The 15,630-nt window shown below is 44.5% G+C and overlaps 1 protein-coding gene across 3 annotated transcripts; it reads right to left on the reverse strand.

Moving 5' to 3' along the window:
* Positions 1-6,693: 6,693 nt before the first annotated feature.
* arl6 (ADP-ribosylation factor-like 6) lies at positions 6,694-14,043 on the reverse strand. 3 transcript variants are annotated; one of them, XM_066659628.1, is made up of 8 exons: positions 13,700-14,043; positions 11,830-11,975; positions 10,771-10,832; positions 10,623-10,691; positions 10,206-10,300; positions 9,683-9,812; positions 9,471-9,526; positions 6,694-8,081 (listed from the first exon to the last, which is right to left on the reverse strand). In XM_066659628.1, the coding sequence occupies exons 2-8, from the start codon at positions 11,950-11,952 to the stop codon at positions 8,056-8,058; spliced, it is 561 nt and encodes a 186-aa protein (XP_066515725.1). In that variant the 5' UTR covers positions 11,953-11,975; positions 13,700-14,043; the 3' UTR covers positions 6,694-8,055. The 3 variants fall into 3 exon arrangements, with proteins under 3 accessions (XP_066515725.1, XP_066515724.1, XP_066515727.1); XM_066659627.1 differs by lacking the exon at positions 13,700-14,043 and adding an exon at positions 13,284-13,604; XM_066659630.1 differs by lacking the exon at positions 13,700-14,043 and adding an exon at positions 12,240-12,457.
* Positions 14,044-15,630: the final 1,587 nt, after the last annotated feature.

Raw genomic sequence — 15,630 nt, forward strand, 5'->3', positions numbered from 1 at the left:
CATCTGTGGAGAATTCACACAGTCACTCACACCTGTGGACAATTCACACATTCACCCAGGCACTCACACCTATGGACAATTCACACAGTCACTCACACCTGTGGACATTTCACACATACACCCAGTCACTCACACCTGTGGACAATTCACACATTGACCCAGGCACTCACACCTGTGGACATTTCACACAGTCACTCACACCTGTGTACATTTCACACATACACCCAGTCACTCACACCTGTGGAGAATTCACACATTCACCCAGGCACTCACACCTGTGGACAATTCACACATTCACCCAGGCACTCACACCTGTGGACAATTCACACAGTCACTCACACCTGTGGACAATTCACACAGTCACTCACACCTGTGGACAATTCACACATTCACCCAGTCACTCACACCTGTGGAGAATTCACACAGTCACTCACACCAGCGGACAATTCACACATTCATCCAGTCACTCACACCTGTGGAGAATTCACACAGTCACTCACACCTGTGGACAATTCACACATTCAGCCAGTCACTCACACCTGTGAACAATTCACACAGACACTCACACCTGTGGAGAATTCACACATTCAGCCAGTCACTCACACCTGTGGACAATTCACACATTCACCCAGTCACTCACACCTGTGGACAATTCACCCAGTCACTCACACCTGTGGACAATTCACACATTCATCCAGTCACTCACACCTGTGGAGAATTCACACAGTCACTCACACCTGTGGACAATTCACACAGTCACACACACCTGTGGACAATTCACACATTCAGCCAGTCACTCACACCTGTGGACAATTCACACAGTCACTCACACCTGTGGAGAATTCACACATTCACCCAGTCACTCACACCTGTGGACAATTTACACAGTCACTCACACCTGTGGACAATTCACACATTCACCCAGTCACTCACATCTGTGGAGAATTCACCCAGTCACTCACACCTGTGGACAATTCACACATTCACCCAATCACTCATACCTGTGGACAATTCACACATTCAACCAGTCACTCACACGTGTAGACAATTCACACATTCACCCAGTCACTCATACCTGTGGACTATTTCACACATTCAACCAGTCACTCTCACCTGCGGACAATTCACACAGTCACTCACACCTGTTGAGATTTCACACATTCAGCCAGTCACTCACACCTGTGGACAATTCACACAGTCACTCACACCTGTGGATAATTCACACAGTCACTCACACCTGTGGACAATTCACACAGTCACTCACACCAGCGGACAATTCACACATTCATCCAGTCACTCACACCTGTGGAGAATTCACACAGTCACTCACACCTGTGGACAATTCACACATTCAGCCAGTCACTCACACCTGTGAACAATTCACACAGACACTCACACCTGTGGAGAATTCACACATTCAGCCAGTCACTCACACCTGTGGACAATTCACACATTCACCCAGTCACTCACACCTGTGGACAATTCACACATTCATCCAGTCACTCACACCTGTGGAGAATTCACACAGTCACTCACACCTGTGGACAATTCACACAGTCACACACACCTGTGGACAATTCACACATTCAGCCAGTCACTCACACCTGTGGACAATTCACACAGTCACTCACACCTGTGGAGAATTCACACATTCACCCAGTCACTCACACCTGTGGACAATTTACACAGTCACTCACACCTGTGGACAATTCACACATTCACCCAGTCACTCACATCTGTGGAGAATTCACCCAGTCACTCACACCTGTGGACAATTCACACATTCACCCAATCACTCATACCTGTGGACAATTCACACATTCAACCAGTCACTCACACGTGTAGACAATTCACACATTCACCCAGTCACTCATACCTGTGGACTATTTCACACATTCAACCAGTCACTCTCACCTGCGGACAATTCACACAGTCACTCACACCTGTTGAGATTTCACACATTCAGCCAGTCACTCACACCTGTGGACAATTCACACAGTCACTCACACCTGTGGATAATTCACACAGTCACTCACACCTGTGGACAATTCACACATTCACCCAGTCACTCATACCTGTGGACAATTCACACTATCACCCAGTCACTCACACCTGTGAACAGTTCACACATTAACCCAGTCACTCACACCTGTGGACATTTCACACATTCACCCAGTCACTCATACCTGTGGACAATTCACCCAGTCACTCGCACCTGTGAACTATTTCACACATTCAGGGTCAATTTACACAGCTCATCCACCTACAACCATGTATTTTTAGACAGGAGAGGAGCCCCAGGACCCTGGAACTGTGTCTGTGACACTAGCTGTTGCAACAGACTGGACTTATTTTCAATAATATTCTTCATATCTCTATCATATATATACATTCATTCATTATCTGTAACCCTTATCCAGTTCAGGGTCGCGGTGAGTCCAGAGCCTACCTGGAATCATTGGGCGCAAGGCGGGAATACACCCTGGAGGGGGCGCCAGTCCTTCACAGGGCAACACAGACACACACACATTCACTCACACACTCACATCTACGGACAATTTTGAGTTGCCAATCCACCTACCAATGTGTGTTTTTGGACTGTGGAAGAAAACCGGAGCACCCGGAGGAAACCCACGTGGACACAGGGAGAACACACCAACTCCTCACAGTCACTCGGAGCGGGAATCGAACCCACAACCTCCAGGCCCCTGGAGCTGTGTGACTGCGCCACCGTGCTGCCCCATATATATATATATATATATTTATTTATTTATATTTATATTTATTCCCACAGTAGAATGACTGCAAATCCATAAGTCTTCAATCACCCTATAATCTGGTTTTTATACACTGCTCTTTGTTTCTACACTTATTTGTTAATATAATGCTCCATTTATACACTGCTCTGTGTTTATACACTGCTCTTTACTTATTTACTGCTTTCTGGTGATTTACTGCTCTTTGTCTTTTTTCCCTCCAGCATCGACTGAGGAGGAGTTCCTCTCTTGGGTTTTTCTCCAGGATGCTTCCTCATGCTGTGCAGAGTTGTTTTTTTCCACTGTTGCCTCAGCAACACTCGTATGTGTCTCAAACCCTGATTTCTGTTAAAGCTGTTTTCTGACAAGTCCAGCTGTAAAAAGTGCTCAATTCATAAAAAGAAACTGAACAGAAAACCAATCCTGGGCAAAGTTCAAAAGAAAAACAGAAAAAAAGATTAAAAACATAAAAACAGGACTCCTAATAACATACAAGACATGCATTATCCTCAGAATTTTCACCATCAGACAAACAGCTTTCATCTGAGAGAAAAACGAGAAAAAACATCTGGCTTCAAAGCTGAAAAGAGATGCATTGAATGAAATCAACTGAACTCTGAAACTGTGCAAACCTCTGCTTTCAGGTTCTTTATAAACAGCACCTGACAGATCAGACAGAGCTGATTTTATTCTGTGTAAATGGTCATAACGATGCTGACTGACTATTCTGTGTTTCTTAATAAGTACACAATCCTAAATACATCAGAATCTTGAAGCTAGAACAGTTTTAAAGAGAGAGTAAAGTGTGAGACATTCAGAAAAGACAAGAAGAGTCTGCAGCTAAGACATTTAATCTCTTTGGTACAGATTCCTTTATTTTTAGTTTGTGTGGAGAGAGAGAGAGGTATTGATTGGTAGATACATGGTGCTTCAGGTGTGGTGTACTGATGCAGCCTAGTGGGCTTCAGGGAAAAGTGCAGTTTATACAGAAACACTGCAAATGCAGCTGTAGACCATGTAACATAATTTACGTCATTTAAAATGAATAAGTCAGTAATAACCAATGTATGAAATGATATTAAAACCTCATACACTCTCAGTGCTCTATATGTCCAAAGTTCTAAATATTATTCTATTCAGAGATCGTGTTCTAATCCAATTTGTAGTGTTGTTTATAGTTAATATACAGTTTTAAGTAAATATGACTCAGATGTAAGATTTTACCACTTGGTGAAGAAGTCTATTTTCATTCATTAGTTAATCCTTTAGTGACAAAAATACCTCTGTTTCAACAAAACACAAATCTAAATTTCACTGTTAAGCAAAGTATGAAATAAAGGTTACTAAAACATACTATTAGATGTGGGTACCAACAAACTCCAGGGACCTGGATATTGTGGGTTGGAGTCCCGCTCCGGGTGACTGTCTGTGAGGAGTGTGGTGTGTTCTCCCTGTGTCTGCGTGGGTTTCCTCCGGGTGACTGTCTGTAAGGAGTGTGGTGTGTTCTCTCTGTGTCTGCATGGGTTTCCTCCGGGTGACTGTCTGTGAGGAGTGTGGTGTGTTCTCCCTGTGTCTGCGTGGGTTTCCTCCGGGTGACTGTCTGTGAGGAGTGTGGTGTGTTCTTCCTGTGTCTGCATGGGTTTCCTCCGGGTGACTGTCTGTGAGGAGTGTGGTGTGTTCTCCCTGTGTCTGCGTGGGTTTCCTCCGGGTGACTGTCTGTGAGGAGTGTGGTGTGTTCTCCCTGTGTCTGCGTGGGTTTCCTCCGGGTGACTGTCTGTGAGGAGTGTGGTGTGTTCTCCCTGTGTCTGCATGGGTTTCGTCCGGGTGACTGTCTGTGAGGAGTGTGGTGTGTTCTCCCTGTGTCTGCGTGGGTTTCCTCCAGGTGACTGTCTGGGAGGAGTGTGGTGTGTTCTCCCTGTGTCTGCATGGGTTTCCTCCGGGTGACTGTCTGTGAGGAGTGTGGTGTGTTCTCCCTGTGTCTGCATGGGTTTCGTCCGGGTGACTGTCTGTGAGGAGTGTGGTGTGTTCTCCCTGTGTCTGCGTGGGTTTCCTCCAGGTGACTGTCTGGGAGGAGTGTGGTGTGTTCTCCCTGTGTCTGCATGGGTTTCCTCCGGGTGACTGTCTGTGAGGAGTGTGGTGTGTTCTTCCTGTGTCTGCGTGGGTTTCCTCTGGGTGACTGTCTGGGAGGAGTGTGGTGTGTTCTCCCTGTGTCTGCATGGGTTTCCTCCGGGTGACTGTCTGTGAGGAGTGTGGTGTGTTCTCCCTGTGTCTGCATGGGTTTCGTCCGGGTGACTGTCTGTGAGGAGTGTGGTGTGTTCTCCCTGTGTCTGCGTGGGTTTCCTCCAGGTGACTGTCTGGGAGGAGTGTGGTGTGTTCTCCCTGTGTCTGCATGGGTTTCCTCCGGGTGACTGTCTGTGAGGAGTGTGGTGTGTTCTCCCTGTGTCTGAGTGGGTTTCCTCCAGGTGACTGTCTGTGAGGAGTTTGGTGTGTTCTCCCTGTGTCTGCGTGGGTTTCCTCCGGGTGACTGTTTGTGAGGAGTGTGGTGTGTTCTCCGTGTCTGCGTGGGTTTCCTCCGGGTGACTGTCTGTGAGGAGCGTGGTGTGTTCTCCGTGTCTGCATGGGTTTCCTCCAGGTGACTGTCTGTGATGAGTGTAGTGTGTTCTCCCTGTGTCTGCGTGGGTTTCCTCTGAGTGACTGTCTGTGAGGAGCGTGGTGTGTTCTTCCTGTGTCTGCGTGGGTTTCCTCCAGGTGACTGTCTGTGAGGAGTGTGGTATGTTCTATCTGTGTCTGCATGGGTTTCCTCTGAGTGACTGTCTGTGAGGAGTGTGGTGTGTTCTTCCTGTGTCTGCATGGGTTTTCTCCGGGTGACTGTCTGTGAGGAGTGTGGTGTGTTCTCCCTGTGTCTGCATGGGTTTCCTCCGAGTGAATGTCTGTGAGGAGTGTGGTGTGTTCTCCCTGTGTCTGCATGGGTTTCCTCCAGGTGACTGTCTGTGAGGAGTGTGGTGTGTTCTCCCTGTGTCTGCGTGGGTTTCCTCCAGGTGACTGTCTGTGAGGAGTGTGGGGTGTTCTCTCTGTCTGCGTGGGTTTCCTCCAGGTACTCCAGTTTCCTCCCACAGTCCAAAAAACGTTTGTTGCTGTTGAAATCCTTTGTATTTTCATTTTTGTTGTTTGTATTTATTTGTAGTTTTTAAATGATTTCTTAGTGTTGTGTTAAACGTCTTGAAAGAACTAACAAAAACCTTCTTATTTTAACATTCATTACTGGCATGTAAGAATGTTTTCCCCATCTGTAAATGTATTATTGTGGAGATAAGAGGGTGTGTTCTGGCAGTGAAGATGTGCTTTAATCATGCTGACGATTGACGATCATTCAACCTCTGTTTCAGGTCATGCCCTCAGACCACAGCAGTAAACACACCCGGCTTCGTCACTGGGAGGTGTCTAGGCCGTTCCTAAACTATGTGCTGTCTGAGAGAATTAAACACAGGTCTGAAACGCAGGATGAAGGACATGATTTCATCAGCAGTTGAATTGAGTGGGAGCCCCCTGTGTCTAAGTGTAATTCCATAAGCGACAGATGGGCTCCTGATTAGATGCTGCTGTCTTCTGCTCTTCTCCCTGCTCCTGCTGCATGAAGGTCTTAATGAGGAGCACATCTGATTAGTCACGACTGAAGCTACAGGTCATCCTCCCCAAGCAGCTGCTCTGGGAACTGCACGGAGGGCTCGTGGGGGACTCTTATTACACTCACTGATTGGGACACAGACCCAGGCCAAAAACCGCCACAATTGGAGTGTAGGAGTAGGAGTGATCAGGGCGCCACCTATCACTGCTCAGTGACGATGCACCAAAAGGAGAGAGAGGTGGAGTCATAAAGCGTTTACTGTTTACAAACAAAGTCCAACACATTCTTACAGAGACTAATTCTGTTTATTTATAGATCATCCTAGAACAACACAGATTTGAGACACAAACCCGACTAGAAAACATTCGTTCTTCGAGCTTGAGAGACCTTTCAGAGTCTACATACGCCTCAGGAAATAGTCCTGTCTCGGCCTGTGTGTTTTCAACTGTTATGAAATTACACAGACAAATAATAATAAAAAAAACCCCACAGGAATGTTTTAAAGCAAACAATGTGTTAAATCGTCCACATTTTCACCAGGACAACGGAACAAAACAGTTCTAATGGAGGCCACGCTCTAAACATCAGGAAGACAAGCTGCTGGACACAGAGTAGGTTACTTCAGTCACTACTACACAGCTCTTTCAAAAGGAGCATAACTGGAGGAGACTTCGCAAAGTTAAGAGAAAAATACCCCGTCCAATAGCAGAAGAGCTGAGAGAAGTTATAGTCAGAGACACACAATGACACCAGCAGATGATATTGGAGAGGTCTGTGTGATATTTCAAAACCAGTGTGTGATTCGGAAGAGTAGAATAATTCACTGAGCTGGATTTATTCCACTCTCCTGTGTTTTTTCGGCCTACAGACATTTCTCCAGAATCCTAACTCATGTGGATCCAGTCCCAATGGGGGCTGGCCTTTAATTCCCACATCAAAACTCCTTGACTACTGGACAGCCCTTAACTTTGGTTTTCAATCATCCTTCCTATTAAGACGTCATGCTTTGTGTGTGTGTCTCTCTCTCTCAGTTAGCCTTCAGATTACTATGGGATTTGGAGAATTGAAAGGTGTTGAACAGAGCAGGGTTTTACAGTCAGATTAATAACGTAAACCAAAAGCTAAGCCCAATAGGAGTCGATAAGCCCAAGAGTTTGTATGTTATGGAGCTGCTACACAACCCGGTGGCTTACGAAAACTATAAACGAAAAGACTACTGTAGACGATGTGATTTATATTTCTGACATTTTCTTTGGCTTAAGTTATCAGACTGACTCAAATACCCTGCTCTCTGTAACAAAGTTCCTCCACTTGGGTTGTGCCCCTCGCGTCGGGGCGCCGAGGGTCTAAACCGAGGGTAAACTGATAAATATCGGTTTGCTGTTTAGCTGAGGTATAAGTGCTTGCAATATCATCATCACTAGCAGGGGCAAGTCTGACCTATGATTCTGAATATTTAAAAATGACCTAAGAAAATAAAAAATAAATAAAATTGTGGTGAAGCAGGATTAAAGCCAAGCATCTCACATGATCAAACTCTGAGCTTCCACGTGTGGGTCCCCACAGACGGCCCATCACGCCCACGGGACGAGGGTCGGGCTTGATTTGACGTCTGTGGGCGGAATCCTTGTTATCGCGTGCTATCGCAGTTGTCCTCTGGACTTTACGAAGGTTTCACGTTCTCATCGTTTTGATCTGATCTGTTGGAGAAAGGAACCCAAAGTATTAGCAAAACACACCACCGTGCAGCCGATCACTGACTGAGTCAACAGCCCAGAGCACACCGACTACAGCAGACCATTCGGGGCTAGGAGGAGGTCACGAGGTGGAAACACAGGGTGGGAAGTGTACGGCACTAAAGGCTAGGTTTGGATAAATTTGATTAATTTTGAAAAAGGATATTCAGTTCCTTTGGGCCGTATTGCTACTAATTTCCTGGTCACTCTTCACCCAGAGCCCAGTGTGAGATTGAACCTGCATTCGCGGTCAGTTACAGCCCAAAGTGACTGAAGGTTACAGCTCAACCTCATTCAAGAGATAAGCACCAGTTCACAACAATCCACTACACCAGCACTGGAATGTTCAGTTTAAATACTTACAGCGCAATTTGTTCTACAGATGAAAAAGAGCAGAGAAGAAGTCAAATACTGCTGAATGTGTCAAATTACACAGTACTGATGTAATAATAGAGTTTTTCTAAAAGGGCATCAGTCACAGTACATTTACAGTATGGAGAAAAAGTGTTTCATTTAACAGACACCCTCAAAAATTTTACATAATTTAACACTGCATTATGGTGTTTTTGGGCGGCACGGTGGCGCAGCAGGTAGGTGTCGCAGTCACACAGCTCCAGGGACCTGGAGGTTGTGGGTTCGATTCCCGCTCCGGGTGACTGTCTGTGAGGAGTGTGGTGTGTTCTCCCTGTGTCTGCGTGGGTTTCCTCCGGGTGCTCCGGTTTCCTCCCACAGTCCAAAAACACACGTTGGTAGGTGGATTGGCGACTCAAAAGTGTCCGTGAGTGTGTGAGTGAATGTGTGTGTGTGTCTGTGTTGCCCTGTGAAGGACTGGCGACCCCTCCAGGGTGTGTTACCACCTTGCGCCCAATGATTCCAGGTAAGCTCTGGATCCACCGCGACCCTGAATTGGATAAGCGGTTACAGATTATGAATGAATGAATGAATGAATTATGGTGTTTTTAAAGAGTGAGTAAATAAATAAAGAGTGTCTAACACTGTAGCATCTTGCTCTCCGTGTCATTCATGCAGCATGTAGACACTTTATAGAGTGGACGTTTGTTGGACGTAAAGCTGTATTTCTAAAATACAGTGTGTGAGGCCTGCATTTTTATAGAAAATAAAACAGAGCTCAAAAGACAGCATTAACCACAACAAATAATGTACGTTAGATTTATAGTTTTTGTTAATGCTTTATCAAATGTGACTGTATTTAAAATGTTTTGCCCTTATCACTGTGTCCACATTCCAGTATAATCCCCATTTTGGAAACAGCACCTGATCCTATCCTTGATGAAAGGTTAACACGCAAGTAAAAGAGCACAGAGTAAATCCAAAACAAAGGTAAATCTATACCTTGCAGCCAGTCGACTCCCTCCTGTAGACCCTCGCCCTGGACAGCGTTACTGGCGCTGCAAAACACCCAAACACATTCAGACTCTGACTGGCAACTGATCACAGACAGCTGAAGCTTCTCCTGAGTCTGAGCTTTACAGGAGACTACAAAGTCCCTTCAAAACCCAGTAAGCCATTGTCCAAACTTGAATTGCAACTGTACGTTGTCCTACCAGATATGCCAGGGTTTGTCCTTGATGTTCTCTAGGCAGAGGAGCTGAGAGACCTTGACTGACGACAGTGCTTCTCTTAGGTCCATCTTGTTAGCAAAGAACAGAATGGGGATCCTCCTGTGCTTTATATCTGCACAAACAAGGAATGAAATTGAAGAAGTCCTGACGTATGTATTTCACTGCTCCTGTTTTAGCTGTTTTGTGTTGGTTGTCTGATTTCTTTGTTCTCATTGTCACATTGTCAGACTCAGTTCTCTTATAGCTCTTCTCTCATGATGTCTGACCACCACAATAGCTCACCCTAAGCATTATTACACGCTTTACTACTCCATCAACAGAACAGTAATTACCTGACAAATACAGACTTACTGACACCCAAGAGTTAAAACCACTACAAGTAATTCTCAACTCATTTTTTTTCCAGCGTTGTCTTAAAATCCTTTGGATGTGTTTTTATCGTTGTAAAACTTTTGGGAATATCTGTAAAAAAAACGGTAAAAACCGATGCTCGTGGAATGCTTACCAGGATGGTTCAGGAGAGTGTCCAGCTCTTCTTTGGCCACCACCATCCTCAGCTTGTCACTGCTGTCAATAACAAATATGATAGCCTGACCCTCCCTGGACAAACAGAGACAAGAACAAAATGAAAAACCATTGAAATGCACTGGACTGATTGATTCGGTACAGTAACGTCAACATCGCCGCTGTCAGGACCCAACACTGCATCTGCAAACATGATATCTGTACAGAAGAAGGATAAAACACTTCTTATCTTTGTGTGGAAGTTTATGGAAACCTCTTGTTTTCTAAGTAAATTTGGGTACAGACATTCATGCTTGTTTAGTTCTTGGTAAATGAATCAGGGGATGAAGATCGTTTACAAACGTACATAAACCATAAACTTATTACTTTTTATTTTGTGTGAAGAGGCTTCACTTACTTGTAATAGTGCTCCCATAGGTTTCTATACCTGCCCTGGCCGGACATGTCAAACACTGTGAATGACAGACTGTAGAAAGAACATTACGATTAGTATCATGACAGATACACTGCCTCATCAGAAAAGAAGTGCAAAAATAGATCCTCACCTGGATGTCTTGAACTTCTCTATGCTAAAGCCAATGGTGGGCACAATGTCTTGAGTCTGAGCCTGCCAAAAAAAACGAAAAACAAACCAACAAATGCTTAAAGGCAGACAGTTTCCACAAGAGATCTGGAATGTGAGACAGTGGCACGGTGGTGCAGCAGGTAGTGTCACAGTCACAGACCTGGAGGTTGTGGGTTCGAGTCCCACTCCGGGTGACATGTGTGGGTTTCCTCTGGGTGACTGTCTGAGAGGAGTGTGGTGTGTTCTCCCTGTGTCTGCGTGGGTTTCCTCCGGGTGACTGTCTGTGAGGAGTGTGATGTGTTCTCCCTGTGTCTGCGTGGGTTTCCTCCAGGTGACTGTCTGTGAGGAGTGTGGTGTGTTCTTCCTGTGTCTACGTGGGTTTCCTCCGGGTGACTGTCTATGAGGAGTGTGGTGTGTTCTCTCTGTGTCTGTGTGGGTTTCCTCCAGGTGACTGTCTGTGAGGAGTGTGGTGTGTTCTTCCTGTGTCTACGTGGGTTTCCTCCGGGTGACTGTCTATGAGGAGTGTGGTGTGTTCTCTCTGTGTCTGTGTGGGTTTCCTCCAGGTGACTGTCTGTGAGGAGTGTGGTGTGTTCTCTCTGTGTCTGCGTGGGTTTCCTCCGGGTGACTGTCTGTGAGGAGTGTGGTGTGTTCTCCCTGTGTCTACGTGGGTTTCCTCCGGGTGACTGTCTATGAGGAGTGTGGTGTGTTCTCCCTGTGTCTATGTGGGTTTCCTCCGGGTGACTGTCTGTGAGCAGTGTGGTGTGTTCTCCCTGTGTCTATGTGGGTTTCCTCCAGGTGACTGTCTGTGAGGAGTGTGGTGTGTTCTCTTTGTGTCCACAGAGATTAGTTTGAAAAACACTGGAACCCTTTAAACAGACACAAATGCTTCTAGGAATATTATAATCAAGTCTGTAATTCATACCAGCGACTCAATATAAATTACAAAAATGCAAATGAGTCCTACAACAGGTGAAAAATAAAGGTTAAAATGTGTTCAGTGCAATAATGAGTGAACAGAAAAGAAAGATGTAATGCTCACATTGGTGGGCTTCAGCTGGTTGATGATGGTGGTCTTCCCGCTGTTGTCCAGTCCCAGGCACAGCACATTCACTTCTTTTTTCTTCAAACCCAGCCACCCAGCCAGCTTGTCGAAGAGCCCCATTGGCCTTTATGGACAGGGCCACGCTGTACAAAGCAAACAGGTCGAAGGAGACTCAATCAGTGATCACTACTTGGACAGTTATTTATGATCCATAAACTTTCTGTTAAGGGTTGTGGCACTGGAATAGACATCAAATTCATAACACACTTAGCATATATGAGGTGTGGTACATTGGTTTCTTTAGAAAGAAACCATGATTAGCTTTGTACACTGGATATAGAGCAGCACCCGGGATTAAGTCATTGGTTTTGATGGTAGATATTAGATGTGGGGTTGTATCTACTCACTGTCCATTTTATCAGCTCCTCTGACCAAACAGGAGTGTCAGTGCCCAAATCAAACCTGTGGTGGTTTTAACAAATTAAAAAAAGGGCTAAAAAGTATGCAGAGCAACAGATGGCTTACAGTCTGTAACCGCAGAACTACAAAATGTCCCTGTCTGTGGAGCTGGGAGAGTGTAGATTCAATGAGGTGATTATCATTGTTCTGGCTGAGGTTAAAGATGTTACGCAATAAACAAGGAACGTCCCTGGACGTTCAAAATAGGTCTAAAAGTAGTCTGTCCGTCAAGGACATATTTTAAACGTCAATGGACGTCCAAAATCCATCTTAATAAGTTAGTTAAGTGGTGACCAATCGATAACGTCAGTGGACGTCCAAAATGCGTTTTATACAAGTAATTTATTTCGGGAACAATTAATAACGTCAGTGGACGTCCAAAATACGTCTAATAGTCGTCTTTTCAATGTCTGTGTTTGGACGTCTTTTCAACTTTCATTTTCAACCTTAAGAGAACGTTGATTAGACGGCAGTCATTACGTTATTTCAACGTTGAATCAATGGCTAATTGTTTACTGGGTATACACTACACAGTGCACTACAAAGGGAACAAGGGGCCTTGTGAGATTTGAGACACGTCCCCAGTCTTAATCCGTTGAGCCACTTTAGGTCTCCTTAACTAGACACCCACCTTGTATAACCCTACTTTATTAACGTTAATATTCACACACTTTACACTGGGCGGAGGCTATCCGGGGACTTTATCGCACTCTTGTGCCAGTTAAGGTGGTTTAATTAAATTGAACTAATCCAGAAAGGAACCAAAATGGGATTGATTCAGCATTTAAGGTGGAAAGGAAAATTCCAAAAGACCAATAACAATAAACTGATAACATACAGAACTACATAAGCACAGTAATGTTGATATTATCTTGTCAGCTCACGACAGCTAACTCTAAATATTCAAACGCGCGCTGTAGCTTATATTAGACCTCTCTGTATCCCGACAAACACAGCTCGGCTAACTCGGCTAAAGCTAAGAGACAGCTCACCGCTCGGCGCTGTGTCGGTGCGGGAACAGCAGCAGTCAACGTCCGGTGCTCTGTCTCCGGCCTAAACAGGCAAATGTCATGTCAGCCTTGTCATATAAACTATACCAAGCTCATTTTATTGAGCTTTAGCGGCGCACACACCGACGCAGATATTTACAGAGTGTTGCTTAGGAACCAGCGCCGATGCTGAATGTCGCCTTGTAGCGGCAAGATTCAGAACTGCAGCGCTGCCTCACTCACTAAATCTCCACAATAAATCACTGCAGCACCGACTCAGCACTCCCGAGTTAAAGGCGCACTAGGCGATTTCATTTCAAATGAGTACAAATAAAGTGAAATATAAAGAACGCGATTTTAGGATTTTCACCAGCACATGCGCAGTTTGGTCCTGAGAAAAAGTGCACTCCAGATCTTACCTGTTTGTGTTTTAGTGGTTGCTTACCCACTTCAGTGTTTCACCAGTGTCCTGGATGGACTTTGGGATGTGCAGCCTCTAGTGGTGAACATGAAAATATTACATTGTGATGCTTCTGTTGTCTATTCGTTTAGTGACAATTTCATCCTGTTCAGTGTCGAGGTGGGACTGGAGCCTAGCTGGAAACACTGGGTACAACAGGAACACACCCTGGAGAGGGCATCACTCACCCAGTCACACACACACACACACACCTGTGGACAATTTCACAGAGCCAATCCACCTATCAACAAGTTTGTGGGGACAATGAATGTCAAAACCAACATTTGAAGTCCCTCACATGAGGTGTTAGCGCTTAGCTAACAGTTACGGTTCTGTTTTTTATCCATAGTCTATTTGTAGTAGTTTCCCTTAATTGACTGAAACATCCCAGTAAACAATTAGCCGTTGATTTAACGTTGAAATAACCTAATGACTGCCGTCTAATCAACGTTCTCTTAAGGTTGAAAATGAAAGATGAAAAGACGTCCAAACACAGACATTGAAAAGACGACTATTAGACGTATTTTGGACGTCCATTGACGTTATTAATTGGTCCCGAACTAAATTACTTGTATAAAACGCGTTTTGGACGTCCACTGACGTTATCGATTGGTCACCACTTGATAACTAACTTATTAAGATGGATTTTGGACGTCCATTGACGTTTAAAATATGTCCTTGACGGACAGACTACTTTTAGACCTATTTTGAACGTCCTGGGACGTTCCTTGTAGTGATGTGTCGGTCGCGAACGAACCGGTTCCCGTCCAAGTCCGAGCCATTTTTTCTAAGCCTTGTCATTCGACCAATCAGAGAACAACAAGCAAGCTCTAACCCTCCAAGCTGAGACACTTGGTTTTCCTGAATGCTAATCTGCCTTCCAAAAAATAGTTGAAGAAAATGTTAAATCAGTTAAATGTTTGTTGACAGTTGTGGTTGTTTTAATCACTACCGTTGAATGCTGTTGTTTTGCACTTTGCAGAGTATTTGTTTATTTTATTACCCAGAAATGGATGATTATTTAATTTAATAAGCTATTTTGTACTTCTGGGTTCCATTGGCTGTATTTCAGAGTTTACAAGTGATTTTTTATTAAGGTGTTTAAATAAAAATCCAGTTATTTATACAATTGAATGTGTGAGTGCAATCAGTGAGTTATTACAAGGCAGCCATAAAAACAATTGGCCATTGCAACACTATATTTATTATTTTTAATATTGAACAATAATGTTTTGTCCATATAGTCATGTAAAATGTAGGTAATATTGTCCTGTACAAGTGGAAATAAGTGGTAAAACAAAGAGCCATTTAGGAGCCAAAAGAGTCGGCTCTTTATGAAGAGCCGAGCCAAAAGAGCCGGCTCCCCAAAAAGAGCCGAAATTCCCATCACTAGTTCCTTGTTTACTGGGATGGTCTGAATATGTCTCATATTATTTTCTCACAGACCTGGTGCGTACTGTAAACAAAACACGACTGGTGCGATTCCTTTGTCAGTTCCTGGTTTATTAATGTTTCTGAGATGTTAGGCCTTCAGTGACCAGTGGAAGAACCCACTCCTTATAACTACCGAGCTGTTCACCAAAGGCCACTGCCCTGCACATTTTGCAACTTATGCGACTAATGAGCTAATTAACAATCTTTTCTGAAGTTGAAGTGAGTGTGATGGAGCGAGGAGAAAGCTTCAACATGCAGGACAGAGGTCCACCAGGACCGAGAAACAACCGTACTCACCAAAACCTAACTACAACAAGAGGATTGCTAATGCACAGAGATAAAACATGCATGAGGGGTCTATTAAATATAAATAACCTAATAATTGCAAACTCATTTTTCCTGTTTTACAGAAATGGTCAGGACCTGATGGCCATTGCTTTTTACTACAACGTACTG

The sequence above is a fragment of the Hoplias malabaricus genome, chromosome 2 (assembly GCF_029633855.1).
Source record: "Hoplias malabaricus isolate fHopMal1 chromosome 2, fHopMal1.hap1, whole genome shotgun sequence".
NCBI classification, from domain to species: domain Eukaryota; kingdom Metazoa; phylum Chordata; class Actinopteri; order Characiformes; family Erythrinidae; genus Hoplias; species Hoplias malabaricus.

Coding starts and splice junctions, on each gene's coding strand:
- arl6 (XM_066659628.1), bottom strand. CDS start 11,952: ATGGGGCTCTTCGACAAGCTGGCTGGGTGGCTGGGTTTGAAGAAAAAA. Junction 10,301..10,622: donor CTATGGGAGCACTATTACAA/GTAAGTGAAGCC, acceptor CTGTTTGTCCAG/GGAGGGTCAGGCTATCATAT. Junction 9,813..10,205: donor CACTCTCCTGAACCATCCTG/GTAAGCATTCCA, acceptor TTGTTTGTGCAG/ATATAAAGCACAGGAGGATC.